At 36.8% G+C, this 16322-nt stretch overlaps 1 protein-coding gene across 2 annotated transcripts in view; it reads left to right on the top strand.

The window, feature by feature from the left end:
- JAK2 (Janus kinase 2) overlaps positions 1–16322 on the top strand; it is a 139887-nt gene that overhangs the window by 70759 nt on the left and 52806 nt on the right. For both annotated transcript variants that reach the window (XM_047700910.1, XM_047700909.1), the window contains exon 5: positions 5697–5814. In XM_047700910.1, the coding sequence (XP_047556866.1) occupies positions 5697–5814 (118 nt within the window). The remainder of the gene's footprint in view (positions 1–5696; positions 5815–16322) is intronic.

The raw sequence follows: 16322 nt of genomic DNA, 5'->3' as shown, positions 1-16322 counted from the left end.
ATTTGTTTATAATTGTTATAATTTGGATCTGATGACAGAACTCCAGAGTCCATTAAGCCAACAACTGACAGAATTGAAGGCAAAAATAGATAATTCCACATTAGTAGTTGAAGACTTCAATATATGACTTTCAGTAATGGATAGGGCAGCTAGACAAAAGATCAGCAAGATAAAGGAAGATTAGAGCAACACTGTAAACCAGCTAGATGTGCTTATATAGAATACTCCACCCATCAATAGCACAATCACATTCTGTAGGAGAGACCACATGTTAGTCTTCAAAATGAGTCTCAATTAAGTTTTAAAAGACTGGAGTAATACAAAGTATGTTCTTCGACCACAGTGGAATTAATTTCAAAATCATTAACAGAAGGAAAACTGGAAAATTCAGTAATATGTGGTAATTAACAACAGTTCTAAATAACTACTTAGTCAAAGACAAAAATCACAAGGGAAAATAGAAAATACTATGATAGGACTAAAAATGAACATGCCCACTTGTAGTCACAGTTTAATCAGTGCTTAAGTGAGAATTCATAGCTGTGCACAGCTATGGTGAAAAAGGAGAAAGTTCTCTAATCAAGAGTATTCTACCTTAAAAAAGTAGAAAAAGAAGAGTAGAATTCAAAGCAAGTCAAAGGAAGGAAGTAATAAAGATCAGAGTAGAAATAAATGAGAAAGAGGAAGGAAAACAACAGAAAATCAAGAAACAAAAAGTTGGTTCTTTGAAAAGATCAACACTATTGATAAGTCTTTAGCTAGATTGATTAAGATAAAAAGAAGCTGAAATTATTAAAAATCAAGGAGAGAACATCATTTACTGTGACATTACAGAAATAAAGACCACAGGGAACAATTGAATGCCAACAAATTACATAGCCAAAATGAAGTGAACAAATGGCTAGAAAGAACAAACTAGGAATTGCCAAAAGAAGAAACAGAAAGTCTGATGGGCCTCTCATAAGTACAGACATCAAATTAATAATTTTTAAAAATTCCCACAAAGAAAAGCCTGGGCCCAAATGGCTTCAATGGTAAATTCTATCAAACATTAACAAAAATTAATACCAATTATTCACAAAAAAAAATGAAAAGAAAGGAACACTTCCTAACTCATTCTGTGAGTTCAGTATTACCCTAATACTAAATCCAGGCAGACATCCAGAAGAAATGAAAACTATAGGTCAGGTCAAAATACTAGCAAACCAAATCCAGCAATATTTAAAAAAGATCAAATACCATGACAAGGTGGGATTTATTCTAAGAAATATAAGGTTGCTGTAATATCCCCAAATCAATCACTATAATGCACTGTATTCATTAAAGGACCAAAACCACATGATCATCTCATTGAAACAGAAAAACATTTGACACAATCCAACACCTTATTATGATAAAAATACTCAATGCAGTTGGAATGGAAAGGAACTTCCTCAGTCTCACAAAGTGCTTCTACAAAAATGCCAAAGCTAATATTATCCATGATGGTGAAAGACCGATTGCTTTCTTCCAGGGATCTGGAACAACACAAAAGATACCTATTCTTACCACTTCTTTTTTTTTTTTTTTAAGATTTTATTTATTTATTTGACAGAGAGAAATCACAAGTAGGCAGAGAGGCAGGCAGAGAGAGAGGAGGAAGCAGGCTCCCTGCTGAGCAGAAAGCCCGATGTGGGGCTCGAACCCAGGACCTGGGATCATGACCTGAGCCGAAGGCAGCGGCTTAACCCACTGAGCCACCCAGGCGCCCTTACCACTTCTTTTTAACCTTAGACTGTAGATTCTAGCCAGGGAAAAGAGAAAAAAAATAAAATGCATATTGGCAAAGAAGTAAAACAATCTCTATTTACAGATGATATGGTCTTGCATATAAAAAAATCCCAAGGAGGGACACCTGGGTGGCTTAGTTGGCTGAGTGTCCGACTTTCGATTTTGGCTTGCGTCATGATCTCAGGGTCCCAGGATCAAGCTCTGAGTTGGGCTCCACACTCTGTGCGGAGCCTGCTTGAGGATTCTCTCTCTGTCCATCCCTCCCCCTAAATAAATAATTTGTTAAAAAAAAATCCTCAGGAATTAATAAACTATTAGAACTAAGTAAGTGAGTTTAGTCAGTTGGAGGTTAGAAGATCAATATATAAAAATTGGTTGTATTTCTCTACACTAGCAGTAAACAATGCAAATGTGAAATTAAGAAAACAGTTCCATTTGCAACAGCGTTTGAAGAAGTACTTAGGGATAAGCCTCACGAAAGAAGTGCAAAAACTATGCATTGAGAAAAGTAAGATATCATTGAAGGAATTTATTTATTTTCTAAAGATTTTATTGAGAGAGAGAGAGAGAGTGCTAGCAAGAGCACAAACCAGGGGAGCAACTGAGGGAGAGCGAGAAGCAGACTCTCCATTGAGCAGGGAGCGGGACATGGGGCTGGATCCCAGGATTCTGGGATCATGACCTGAGACAAAGGCAACTGCTTAACTGACTGAACCACCCAGGCGCCCCATTGAAAGAATTTAAAGAAACACTTACCTAAATGGAAAGATAGCTCATGTTTATGGATCAGGAGACTTAATACTGTTAAATGGAAGTACTTCTCAAATTGATCTGTGTAGTTAGTAGTCTCTATTGAAATCCTAAATGTCTTTACTGCAGAAATAGACAAGTTGATGGTAAAATTCATATAAAAATATCAAAGGGATTTGAAATAGTCAAAACACTCTTGAAAAAGAACAAAGTTGGAAGATTTACACTTCCTAATTTCAAAACTTACTCCACAACTGTAGTAATTAAGACAGCGTGGTATTGGTTTAAGGATAAGTACATAGGTTAGTGGAACAGAACTAAGAGTGCAGACGTAATCCCTGATATTATGGTGATTGATACTTGACCAGAGTACTAAGACAGTTCATGGGAAGACACTTAACTGACTGAGCCACTAGGCGCCCCTCAAATTATCCATTTTTACGTAGAGCACAGGATGCTAGATAGTGAGCCTTGCTTCAACAACAGAGCACAAGAGAAACCAAAGTAGAAAAGTTTATTATTCACAGGTCCTGGAGGAAGTACCTGCAGGCCTCCAGGTTCCATATGGGGAGATCAAGGCAGAGTACAGAGACACAGGACCCAGGGCACATGCCTTTACTAGGGTTTGTGAGTGGGGTTCCAATTTTAGTTTTGGGGTTCCAAATTTAGTTCAAGCCAAAAGAGCTGGTCTTTGATAAGCCACGTGGGTGTCTTGTTGACTTATTGACTTCAGTAAGGGTTAGGTGCTGGGAGACAGGGGAGATTGTTAGGAAGCTGTATCAGAAACTTGTATTTGCCTGTGACTCAGTAGGCTGTTCTCTAGGGCATGCATGTGCATGAGGGGCTGTTGTCAGTTTAAGGTCACCACAGCCCTCTTAGCTAAACAAAATGGATGCCAAGGCAACAATACCAAAGATTAACTTAGCTAAACTCTCCACATGTGTTGGCAAGGATGTGAACTATTGAGATGATCATGTGTTGCTTTTGAAGATAGAAACTAGTACAGCCACTTTTAAAAATAGTTTGGCTGGGGACACCTGGGTGGCTCAGTTGGTTAAGCAGCTGCCTTCGGCTCAGGTCATGATCCCAGCGTCCTGGGATCGAGTCCCACATCGGGCTCCTTGCTTGGCAGGGAGCCTGCTTCTCCCTCTGCCTCTGCCTGCCACTCTGTCTGCCTGTGCTCACTCTCCCTCCTCTCTCTCTGACAAATAAATAAAATCTTAAAAAAAAAAACTTTAAAAGAGAAAAAAGAGATTGATTAGGAAAAAAAAATAAAAATAGTTTGGCTGTTCCTCAAAAAGATGAACATAGAATTAACATATGATACATTGATTCCATCCCTAAGTATGTATGTAGGACTAACACACACACACACACACACACACACACACAGTTGTACATATAGTTCTTAGCAGCAGTGTCCACAATAGCAAAGGAATATTAACTGGGCAATAAAAAGGAATGAAGTGCTAATACTTGCTATAAGGTGGATAGTCCTTGAGCATATGCTTAGTGAAAGAAGGTAGAAAAGGCCACATATTATATGATTCCATTTATATAAAATGTTCAGAACAGGCAAATTTATAGAGAGACTAGTGGGAATTCAGGGCTGGGGAGTAGGTGGGGTGATTTGGATGTGACTGCTGATAGGTATGAAGTTTCTTTTAGTGGGGATAAAAATGTTCTGAAATTAGATTGTGGGGATGTTTGTACAGTGCTAGATATATAGTAAAAAACATTGAATTGTATGCTTGAAATGGGTGAACTTGAAGGTATGTGAATTACTATCTCAGTAAAGGTGTAAATAAAGCAATATAGAATATTTTTAGTTTCTTTGAAGGACAAGTTTTTAACCTATTTTATTCATTCATTCATTTATATTCATGTGTAACTGACATATTAGCAGCAGATAGACAACACAGTGATTTGACAATTATACACGTTATAAAATGCTCACCTTGGTAACTGTAGTTGCCATCTGTCACCATACAAAGTTACGACAATATTATTGACTCTATTCCCTATATTGTACTTTTCATCCCCAAGACTTACTTATTTTACAACTGGAAGTTTGTACCTCTTAATTCCCCTTTACCTATTTCACCTATTCTCTCCTTCCCCCAACAACCACCAGTTGGTTTTCTCTGTATTTATTAGTCTGTTCCTTTTTAACTTTTTTGTTAATCTGTTTTGCTTTTTAGATTCTCCATGTAAGTGAACTATGATATTAGTCTTTCTCTGACTTATTTCAGTTAGCATGATACCCTTTGGGTCTACCATGTTGTTGTGAATGGTAAAATTTCATTCTGTTTTACGGCTGAGTAATAATCCATTGTGTATATACACCATACCTTCTTTATACATTGTTCTCTTGGTGGACACTTAGGTTGCTTGCACATCTTGGCTGTTGTAAATTATGCTGCAGTAAGCATAGGGGTGCCTATGTCATTTCAAATTGGGTGTTTTCATTTTCTTTGGATAATACTTAGTAGTGGAATTATACAACCAGGTGTATGGTACTTCTGTTTTTATTTTGAGACTCTCCACACTCTTTTCCATTGTGGCCATGCCAGTTAACAGTCAGTCCTACCAAAAGTGCATGGAAGGTCTCTGTTCTCCATTTCTTTGCCAGCACTTGTTATTTCTTGTCTTTTTGACACTAGCCATTCTGACTAGTATGAAGTGATACCTTACCATGATAACCCCCATTCCTTAAAGGAAGAAGCAATTATTTGTTTTCATGCCAAATTAGTATTTTTTCAAATTCCTTTACTGATATTATTGGATTAATATAAGTATTAATCCAAAAATATTAATATTATTTTAATATTATTTTAAATATATTTAAATATTATTATTTTAATATTATTATTTTAATATTAATATTAAAATTTTTTAATATTTTATTTCTGTATTTCTCTGTTTCCTATTATTGCTTCTGCATTCTGCACATAGAAGCAGGCAGCATATTGATTTTACACTTGTGTTTCTTAATTTTCTGTCTACATTATTATGGTCTTATTCAGATTTTCTTTTGTCCCCAAATTGTATTTAACAGTGTTAGCAGTGTTTTCTGGTTATGGGATAATACCTTTCAGTATGCTGGAAGTGGTTGTACATACACATTTTGTTTACATTTTAACTATTTGAGGCTGATTGAATATTTTGTCTCCTAGATTTTACTTTCCTTACTGGTATTGTAACGGCAGCAACAGAACCTATCGGTATGGGATATCTCGAGGTGCTGAAGCTCCTCTTCTTGACGACTTTGTCATGGCCTACCTTTTTGCTCAGGTATCATTATGTTATCTTACTTGCATATGTGTTAAATGATAAGAATCTTGCTATGTAGTATAGCTCTTCATCAGGAAAATCTTCATATGTGGGAAAATTGATGTTCTGTCTTGGATAACAGGCACAGAAAGGTAACAGAGTTGAGTCTTCTTATCACTAATTTTTAATCCCATAACTTATACATAATAGAATTTATTTTAAAATGATTCCCTTTATTGGCCCTTTTGAATTTTTTTTTTTTAAGTGTTTTAGGACATTTTAAGGATTTCACAAAGTTTAGATTGAGTTATACAACAGGATTCATGTAGATATGAGTATCTGGAATATAAGACAGTAAAATTTCTTCAGAGAAACTTTTTAAAATTCTTGAATAATTAATTAGTGGATAGTGAAATGTAAAGAAAGTGGGAAAGTAAACAAAAAGTAAGCTACAGGGCGCCTGGGTGGCTCAGTGGGTTGGGTCGCTGCCTTCGGCTCAGGTCATGATCTCAGGGTCCTGGGATCGAGTCCCGCGTCGGGCTCTCTGCTCAGCAGGGAGCCTGCTACCCTCTCTCTCTCTCTCTCTCTCTCTGCCTGCTTCTCCGTCTACTTGTGATCTCTCTCTGTCAAATAAATAAATAAAATCTTTTAAAAAAAAAGTAAGCTACAGTAGTTGTTTAATTCCTCATAAGAGGATGACTGGGTGTTGTTACTTGATCTGAGAGTTGTGCTCTGGTTGTTTCTTTATTAACTAATTAATTGTTATTAATACTGTTATATGAAATTTTTATAGTATATTTGAACATTTTGTAATGCTTTCTTACCTATTACCTTAATTTAAACAGTAATTGAAATATTCTGTCATTAAATACTTTTGTTTTTTATGTGCCACAAAACTGAGGAGTAGAAACTAAAGAAAAAAAAAGATATTAGTGCTTTTGGGTAAAGATATACTGTTGTTATCCCAAAGATGTCAGATTAAGGAGTTCTGAATCAGATTTGCTAATATCATAGGAAATTATCCCACAGATCCTCATGGTTCACATTTCTAAGATGCTAGGACAGGACAGAACCCTAGACAGGTTCAGTTTGTGAGCAACATATTGATAAATATTCCTTTTTGGGGGGTATGAGAACAAGCAACTTTTTTTTTTTAACTTTTTCTATTCTGGTAAAATATACTTAGTAAAAGTTGCCATTTTAACCCTTTTTGGGTGGGGACAGATTGATAGTGTTAAAGCTCATTCACATTGTTGTGTAACCATCACCCTGATTCATCTTTAGAACATTTTTCTTCTTTTTAGATTGAAACTTAGATTTAGATTGAAACTTTTTAGATTGAAACCTGTTAAACAGTAACTTGCTGTGCCCTCCCCTTGGCAGCCAACTTCTACTTTCTGTCTTTGTGGATTTGCCTATTGTGGGTGCCTCACATAAGTGGTATTATACAGCGATTGCTCTTTTGTGACTGACATATTTCTCTTAGCATAATGTCTTCAAGGTCTTTCATGTCATTGCGTGTGTTAGAATTTTCTCCTTTTTAAGGGTGAATAAAATTCCTTTGTATCTGTCACATTTTGTTTATCCATTTATCTATTAATAGATACTTGGCTTGCTTCCACTTTTTGGCTCTTAAGAATAACATTGCTATGAACGTGGGTATACAGATATCTCTTTAAGATCCTGCTTTCTGTTCCTTTAGATATATATCTAGAACTGGAATTATTGGATTATTTGGCAATTCTACATTTAATTTTTTTTTGAGGAACTGATACACTGTTTTCTTTGGCAGCTGTCCCATTTTACATTCCACCAGCAGTGCATAAGTGTTCCAATTTCTCCACATCCTTGCCAACACTTACTTTCTGTTTTTCTGATAGCTATTCTGTGGAGTGTGGAGTGATACCTTGCTATGGTTTTAATTTGCATTTCCCTAGTGGTTACTGATGTTGAACATTTTTCTTAAGCTTTTTGACCATTTAAATATTTTCTTTGGGGAACTTCCTTTGCCCATTTTAAAATCAGGCTGTTGTCAAGTTGTAAGTGTTCTTTATATATTCTGGATATTAACCCCATGTCAGCTATATGACATATTTTCTGCCATTCTTTCGGTTGCCTTTCACATTTCTTGATGTGTCCTATGATGTCCAAAGGTTTTTAATTTTTGATGTAAACAGATTTGTTTCTTTTTTCTTTTGATTACCTGTGCTTTTGGTGTCATATCCAAGAAGTAATTACTATCATGAAGCTTTTCCCCTATATATTCTTATAACTGTTTTTTTTGTTTTAGCCCTTAGGTTTAGATCTTTGATCTGTTTTGAGTTAATTTTTGTTGATGGTGTAAGGTAAGGTGCAATTTTATTCTTTTGCATGTGCATATCCAGTTTTTCCAGCATCACTTGTTGAAAAGACTATCTTTTCTCTATTGACTGGTTCTGGTGCTCTTGTCAAAAATAATATGACCACCACCCAACTTTTATATAGCTTCCTTTTTTTGGTAGTCATTGGAAAAGGAGAGAGAGAGCAGCTTTTGAGAATAGATACTATGTGGTTATGACTTTCTGTTGCTTTTATGATTATATTATATCATCTGTGCTGAAGAACTGATTTTATTTTGGTGGCATGCTAGTTTAAATCCCATTAATAAGACAATTTTCCTAAACTGTTCATCTGCTTTACCCTAAAACTGTGGTATCTAATACTTTTGATTTAGAAAAAAATATGACTGATTTCTAATTTCTAATTTTCTAATTTCTAATTTTGTTTTCCTAGGAAGGATTTTCTCATCTAGGAAAGCAAAAGAATTTCACAGTAGAATCCTAAATAGATAGATAATAAATACCACATGTAATTTTTCTATTTCTTAATGTTTCTATTTCTCTAAACCTGTGCCCAGAAAAATACATAAGGTAGTAATTAACCTACCCAGATTATATATATATATTTTTTAAAGATTTTTTTTTAAATTTATTTGTCAGAGAGAGAGGGAGAGAGAGCAAGCACAGGCAGACAGAATGGCAGGCAGAGGCAGAGGGAGAAGCAGGCTCCCTGCCAAGCAAGGAGCCCGATGTGGGACTCGATCCCAGGACGCTGGGATCATGACCCGAGCCGAAGGCAGCTGCTTAACCAACTGAGCCACCCAGGCGTCCCATTACCCAGATTATATTGATATCAGGATGGATTATATGCATTTTATAGAATAAAGCGTGTTTGACCAGTGACATCATCAGAGTATAAGATTATGTTGATATTTTTTTAATAACTAAAAAAATAGTTCAGCCACTGAACTATGAAGTCTGTTAAGACACTACTATAGGAAGATGGATTTAGAAAAGGTAAGCCAATAAAAGCCAAAAGTTAGATATCCCTTTTAAATTCATTTTCTTCTGAGGATTGCCTTGATACCATCAAATATGGTGATGCAGCAAATAATTTGCTGCCGTGTGAACAATCCTTAATGAATTTCATATATTTGGCAAAAAAAAAATGTCTATTCACTCCATGTTGTTTCTTTGGTTCATTTCTGATTTTGTGTCTGTAACAGTTTTCTTATTTTTCTGGGTGAATGCAGATAAAATTTTTTGGTTCAAATGTTGTCAGCTACCGAAATAAAAAACTATTTTAAAAAAATTTCTTTCTATTGGGGCACCTGGGTGGTTTGTTGGTTGAGCAGCTGCCTTCGGCTCAGGTCATGATCCCGGAGTACCAGGATTGAGTCCTGCATCGGGCTCTCGGCTCAATGGCGAGTCTGCTTCTCTCTCTGACCTTCTCCTCTCTCATGTTCTCCTTCACTGTCTCTCTCTCAAATAAATAAATAAAATCTTCGAAAAAATTTTCTTTTAATTTAAATTATCCAATGTATAGTACATCATTAGTTGTTGATATAATGTTCAGTGCTTCATTAGTTGTGTATAATACCCAGTGCTCATCACATCACGTGCCCTCCTTAACGCCCATCACCCAGTTACCCCACCCCTCCACCCACCTCCTGGAGACTCTTGACTCTGGAAAACTACTTTTCTATAGTTACAATTAAAGGCAGTTTTCATTTGTACACCTGCATTTTTTATTTTTTATTTTTTTTTAAGATTTTATTTATTTATCTGACAGAGATCACAAGTAGCCAGAGAGGCAGGCAGAGAGAGAGGAGGAAGCAGGCTCCCTGCTGAGCAGAGAGCCCGATGCGGGGCTTGATCCCAGGACCCTGAGATCACGACCTGAGCCGAAGGCAGCGGCTCAACCCACTGAGCCACCCAGGCGCCCCACCTGCATTTTTTAAAGGAAGTTTAAAAATAGTTGAAAATAGTATGCTTTGGTATTTGGGACTCTGTTTCAATTGTAATTTTTCTCTAATGAGCATTTGATTGATTATGTTCTTAGTGCTGTTCTTAATGGCTTTTCCTATATTTATTGTCTTTTGGGTATAAATTCCACAGAATATCTTCATGATCATAATTTATTATACTCTGGTCCTATGTAAAAAATGGAACAAAAGCAAGGTATTAAAAAGAATGTATCTTGGGGCACCTGGGTGGCTCAGTGGGTTAAGCCTCTGCCTTCGGCTCAGGTCATGATCTCAGGGTCCTAGGATTGAGCCCCACATCAGGCTCTCTGCTCGGCAGGGAGCCTGCTTCCTCCTCTCTGTGCCTGCCTCTCTGCCTATTTGTGATCTGTCTCTGCCAAAGAAATAAATAAAAAAATCTTAAAAAAAAAAAAAAGAATGTACCTAGCAATCAGTTACCTTTTTTAAAAACTTAAATTCAGTTAATTAACATAGAATACATTATTTGTTTTAGGGATACAGGTCTGTGATTCATCAGTCTTATATAATACCAAGTGCTCATTACAACACGTACTCTCTCTAGTGTCCATCCCTCAGTTATCCCATCCCCCCATCCTCTCCTCTAGCAACCCTCACTTTGTTTCCTAAGATTAAGAGTCTCTTATGGTTTATTTCCCTCTCTGGTTTCGTCTTGTTTCACTTTTTCCTCTCTTTGCCTTGTTTCTTCAATTCCACTTAGCAGTGAGATCATATGATGATTGCCTTTCTCTGATTGACTGTTTCACTTAGCGTAATACCCTCTAGTTCCATCCATGTTGTTGCAAATGGCAAGTTTTTATTTTTTGATGGCTGAGTAATATTCCTGTGTGTTTGTGTGTGTGTGTGTGTGTGTATATATATACCACATCATCTTTATCCATTCATCTGTCGATTGACATCTGGGCTCTTTCCATAGTTTGGATATTATGGACATTGCTGCTATAAACTTTGGGGTGCAGGTGCCCCTTCTTTTCCCTACATCTGTGTCTTTGGGTAAATAGCTAGTAGTGCAATTGGTGGGTTGTAGGGTAGCTCTATTTTCAGCTTTTTGAGGGAACTTCATACTGTTTTCCAGAGTTAGCCATCAGTTATCTTAATCAGAATAATTTACTTGCCCGTTTCTCTAAGTGTGGTGAGATAAATGTTAGCAAAACAAAATCTAACTCCTTCCGTGAATTAACTTTATGTTACCAATATTAAGCTTTTGTTTTGGTTAATAGTGGTTATTTCGTGATTTGTGCCTTTTAAATAATATAGTTTTTTGGTACTAAAATGCCTTCTAATTTAGTAATAGGAAGTTAGCAAATATAATTTTAAATGTGTATTTATTTCTTTTAGTAAAATTATTATTTTTTTATTTTTTAAAAGATTTTATTTATTTCAAAGAGAGCATGAGCAGGGGGTGGACAGAGGGAGAAGAAGCAGACTACCTACTGAGCAGGCATGGGTCTCGATCCCAGGACCCTGAGATCATGACCTGAGCTGAAGGCAGAGGCTTAATCCACTGAGCCACCCCTATTTTCTTTCTTTTTTTAAAAAAAATTTATTTATTTATTTATTTATTTATTTATTTATTTATTTATAAACATATAATGATTTTTATCCCCAGGGGTACAGGTCTGTGAATTGCCAGGTTTACACACTTAACAGCACTCACCATAGCACATACCCTCCCCAGTATCCATAACCCCACCCCCCTCTCTTGACCCCCCCAACCCCCAGCAACCCTCTGTTTGTTTTGTGAGATTAAGAGTCACTTATAGTTTCTCTCCCTCCCGATCCCATCTTGTTTCATTTATTCTTCTCCTACCCCTCTAAGCCCCCCCCCCATTACATCTCCAGTTCCTCATATCAGGGAGACCATATGATAGTTGTCTTTCTCCGATAGACTTATTCCACTCAGCATAATACCCTCTAGTTCATTCCACGTCATTGCAAATGGCAAGATTTCATTTCTTTTGATGGCTGCATAGTATTCCATTGTGTGTGTGTGTTATATATACATACACACCACATCTTCTTTATCCGTTCATCTGTTGATGGACACCTAGGTTCTTTCCATAGTTTGCCTATTGTGGACATTGCTGCTATAAACATTTGGGTGCACGTGCCCCTTCGGATCACTACGTTTGTATCTTTAGGGTAAATACCCAGTAGTGCAATTGCTGGGTCGTAAGGTAGCTCTATTTTCAACTTTTTGAGGAACCTGCATGCTGTTTTACAGAGTGGTTGCACCAGCTTGCATTCCCACCAACAGTGTAGGAGGGTTCCCCTTTCTCCGCATCCTCGCCAGCATCTGTCATTTCCTGACTTGTTAATTTTAGCCATTCTGACTGGTGTGAGGTGGTGTCTCATTGTGGTTTTGATTTGTATTTTCCTGATGCTGAGTGATGTGGAGCACTTTCTCATGTGTCTGTTGGCCATCTGGATGTCTTCTTTGCAGAAATGTCTGTTCATGTCTTCTGCCCATTTCTTGATTGGATTATTTGTTCTTTGGGTGTTGAGTTTGCTAAGTTCTTTATAGATTTTGGACACTAGCCCTTTATCTGATAAGTCATTTGCAAATATCTTCTCCCATTCTGTCAGTTGTCTTTTGGTTTTGTTCACTGTTTCCTTTGCTGTGCAAAAGCTTTTGATCTTGATGAAGTCCCAATAGTTCATTTTTGCTCTTGCTTCCCTTGCCTTTGGCGATGTTCCTAGGAAGAAGTTCTGCGGCTGAGGTCGAAAAGGTTGCTGCCTGTGTTCTCCTCAAGGATTTTGATGGATTCCTTTCTCACATTGAGGTCCTTCATCCATTTTGAGTCTATTTTTGTGTGTGGTGTAAGGAAATGGTCCAATTTCATTTTTCTGCATGTAGCTGTCCAATTTTCCCAACACCATTTATTGAAGAGGCTGTCTTTGTTCCATTGGACATTCTTTCCTGCTTTGTCGAAGATTAGTTGACCATAGAACTGAGGGTCTATTTCTGGGCTCTCTATTCTGTTCCATTGATCTATGTGTCTGTTTTTGTGCCAGTACCATGCTGTCTTGATGACAACAGCTTTGTAATAGAGCTTGAAGTCCGGAATTGTGATGCCAGCAACTTTGGCTTTCTTTTTCAATATTCCTTTGGCTATTCGAGGTCTTTTCTGGTTCCATATAAATTTTAGGATTATTTGTTCCATTTCTTTGAAAAAAATGGGTGGGATTTTGATAGGGATTGCATTAAATGTGTAGATTGCTTTAGGTAGCATAGACTTTTTCACAATATTTTTTCTTCCAATCCAGGAGTATGGAACATTTTTCCATTTCTTTGTGTCTTCCTCAATTTCTTTCATGAGTACTTTATAGTTTTCTGAGTATAGATTCTTAGCCTCTTTGGTTAGGTTTATTCCTAGGTATCTTATGGTTTTGGGTGCAATTGTAAATGGGATTGACTCCCTAATTTCTCTTTCTTTTGTCTTGTTGGTGTAGAGAAATGCAACTGATTTCTGTGCATTGATTTTATATCCTGACACTTTACTAAATTCCTGTACAAGTTCTAGCAGTTTTGGAGTGGAGTCTTTTGGGTTTTCCACATATAGTATCATATCATCTGCAAAGAGTGATAGTTTGACTACTTCTTTGCTGATTTGGATGCCTTTAATTTCTTTTCGTTGTCTGATTGCTGAGGCTAGGACTTCTAGTACTATGTTGAATAGCAGTGATGTTAGTGGACATTCCTGCCATGTTCCTGACCTTAGCGGAAAAGCTCTCAGTTTTTCTCCATTGAGAATGATATTTGCGGTGGGTTTTTCATAGATGGCTTTGATAATATTGAGGTATGTGCCCTCTATCCCTACACTTTGAAGAGTTTTGATCAGGAAGGGATACTTTGTCAAATGCTTTATCAGCATCTATTGAGAGTATCATATGGTTCTTGTTCTTTCTTTTATTAGTGTGTTGTATCACATTGATTGATTTGCGGATGTTGAATCAACCTTGCAGCCCTGGAATAAATCCCACGTGGTCGTGGTGAAAAATCCTTTTAATGTACTGTTGAATCCTATTGGCTAGTATTTTGGTGAGAATTTTCACATCTGTGTTCATTAAGGATATTGGTTTGTAATTCTCTTTTTTGGTGGGATCCTTGTCTGGTTTTGGGATCAAGGTGATGCTGGCCTCATAAAATGAGTTTGGAAGTTTTCCTTCCATTTCTATTTTTTGAAACAGTTTCAGGAGAATAGGAGTTAGGTCTTCTTTAAATGTTTGGTAGAAATCCCCTGGGAAGCCATCTGGCCCTGGGCTTTTGTTTGTTTGGATATTTTTGAGGACTGTTTCAATCTCCTTACTGGTTATGGGTCTGTTCAGGTTTTCTGTTTCTTCCTGGTTCAGTTGTGGTAATTTATATGTCTCTAGGAATGCATCCATTCCTTCCAGATTGTCAAATTTGTTTGTGTAGAGTTGTTCATAGTATGTTCTTGTAATTGTTTGTATTTCTTTGGTGTTAGTTGCGATCTCTCCTCTTTCATTCATGATTTTATTTATTTGGGTCCTTTCTCTTTTCTTTTTGATAAGTCTGGCCAGGGGTTTATCAATCTTATTAATTCTTTCAAAGAACCAGCTCCTAGTTTCGTGATTTGTTCTATTGTTTTTTTTGGTTTCTATTTCATTGATTTCTGCTCTGATCTTTATTATTTCTCTTCTCCTTCTGGGTTTAGGCTTTCTTTCTTGTTCTTTCTCCAGCTCCTTTAGGTATAGGGTTAGGTTGTGTATTTGAGACCTTTCTTGTTCCTTGAAAAAGGCTTGTACCGCTATATATTTTCCTCTCGGGACTCCCTTTGCTGTGTCCCACAGATTTTGAACCATTGTGTTTTCATTATTCTTTTGTTTCTATGAATTTTTTCAATTCTTCTTTAATTTCCTCGTTGACCCATTCATTCTTTAGAAGGATGCTGTTTAGTCTCCATGTATTTGTGTTCTTTCCAAATTTCCTCTTGTGGTTGAGTTCTCGCTTCAGAGCATTGTGGTTTGAAAATATGCAGGGAATGATCCCAATCTTTTGATACCGGTTGAGACCTGATTTGTGACCCAGGATGTGATACTATTCGAGAATGTTTCATGTGCACTAGAGAAGAATGTGTATTCTGTTGCTTTGGGATGGAATGTTCTGAATATATCTGTGATGTCCGTCTGATCCAGTATGTCATTTAAGGCCTTTATTTCCTTGTTGATTTTTTGCTTGGATGATCTGTCCATTTCAGTGAGGGGAGTGTTAAAGTCCCCTACTATTATTGTAGTATTGTCGATGTGTTTCTTTGATTTTGTTATTAATTGGTTTATATAGTTGGCTGCTCCCACGTTAGGGGCATAGATATTTAAAATTGTTAGATCTTCTTGTTGGACAGACTCTTTGAGTAGGATATAGTGTCCTTTCTCATCTCTTATTATAGTCTTTGGCTTAAAATCTAATTGATCTGATATAAGGATATCCACCCCAGCTTTCTTTTGATGTCCATTAACATGATAAATTGTTTTCTTCCCCCTCACTTTACATCTGGAGGTGTCTTTGTGTCTAAAATGAGTTTCTTATAGGCAACATACAGATGGGTTTTGTTTTTTTATCCATTCTGATACCCTGTGTCTTTTGATTGGGGCATTTAGCCCATTAACATTCAGGGTAACTATTGAGAGATATGAATTTAGTGCCGTTGTATTGCCTGTAAGGTGACTGTTACTGTATATTGTCTCTGTTCCTTTCTGATCTACTACTTTTAGGCTCTCTCTTTGCTTAGAGGACCCCTTTCAGTATTTCCTGTAGAGCTGGTTTGGTGTTTGCAAATTCTTTCAGTTTTTGTTTGTCCTGGAAGCTTTTTATCTCTCCTATTTTCAATGATAGCCTAGCTGGATATAGTATTCTTTGCTGCATGTTTTTCTCGTTTAGTGCTCTGAATATATCATGCCAGTTCTTTCTGGCCTGCCAGGTCTCTGTGGATAAGTCTGCTGCCAATCTAATATTTTTACCATTGTATGTTACAGACTTCTTTTCCCGGGCTGCTTTCAGGATTTTCTCTTTGTCGCTAAGACTTGTAAATTTTACATTTAGGTGATGGGGTTTGGACCTATTCTTGTTGATTTTGAGGGGGGTTCTCTGCACCTCCTGGATTTTGATGTTTGTTCCTTTTGCCATATTAGGGAAATTCTCTCCAATAATTCTCTCCAATATACCTTCTGCTCCCCTCTCTCTTTC

Source organism: Lutra lutra, chromosome 13, assembly GCF_902655055.1.
Source record: "Lutra lutra chromosome 13, mLutLut1.2, whole genome shotgun sequence".
NCBI classification, from domain to species: domain Eukaryota; kingdom Metazoa; phylum Chordata; class Mammalia; order Carnivora; family Mustelidae; genus Lutra; species Lutra lutra.
Note: the sequence above shows the minus strand (reverse complement) of the source record. Positions and strands in the feature narration are given on the sequence as shown.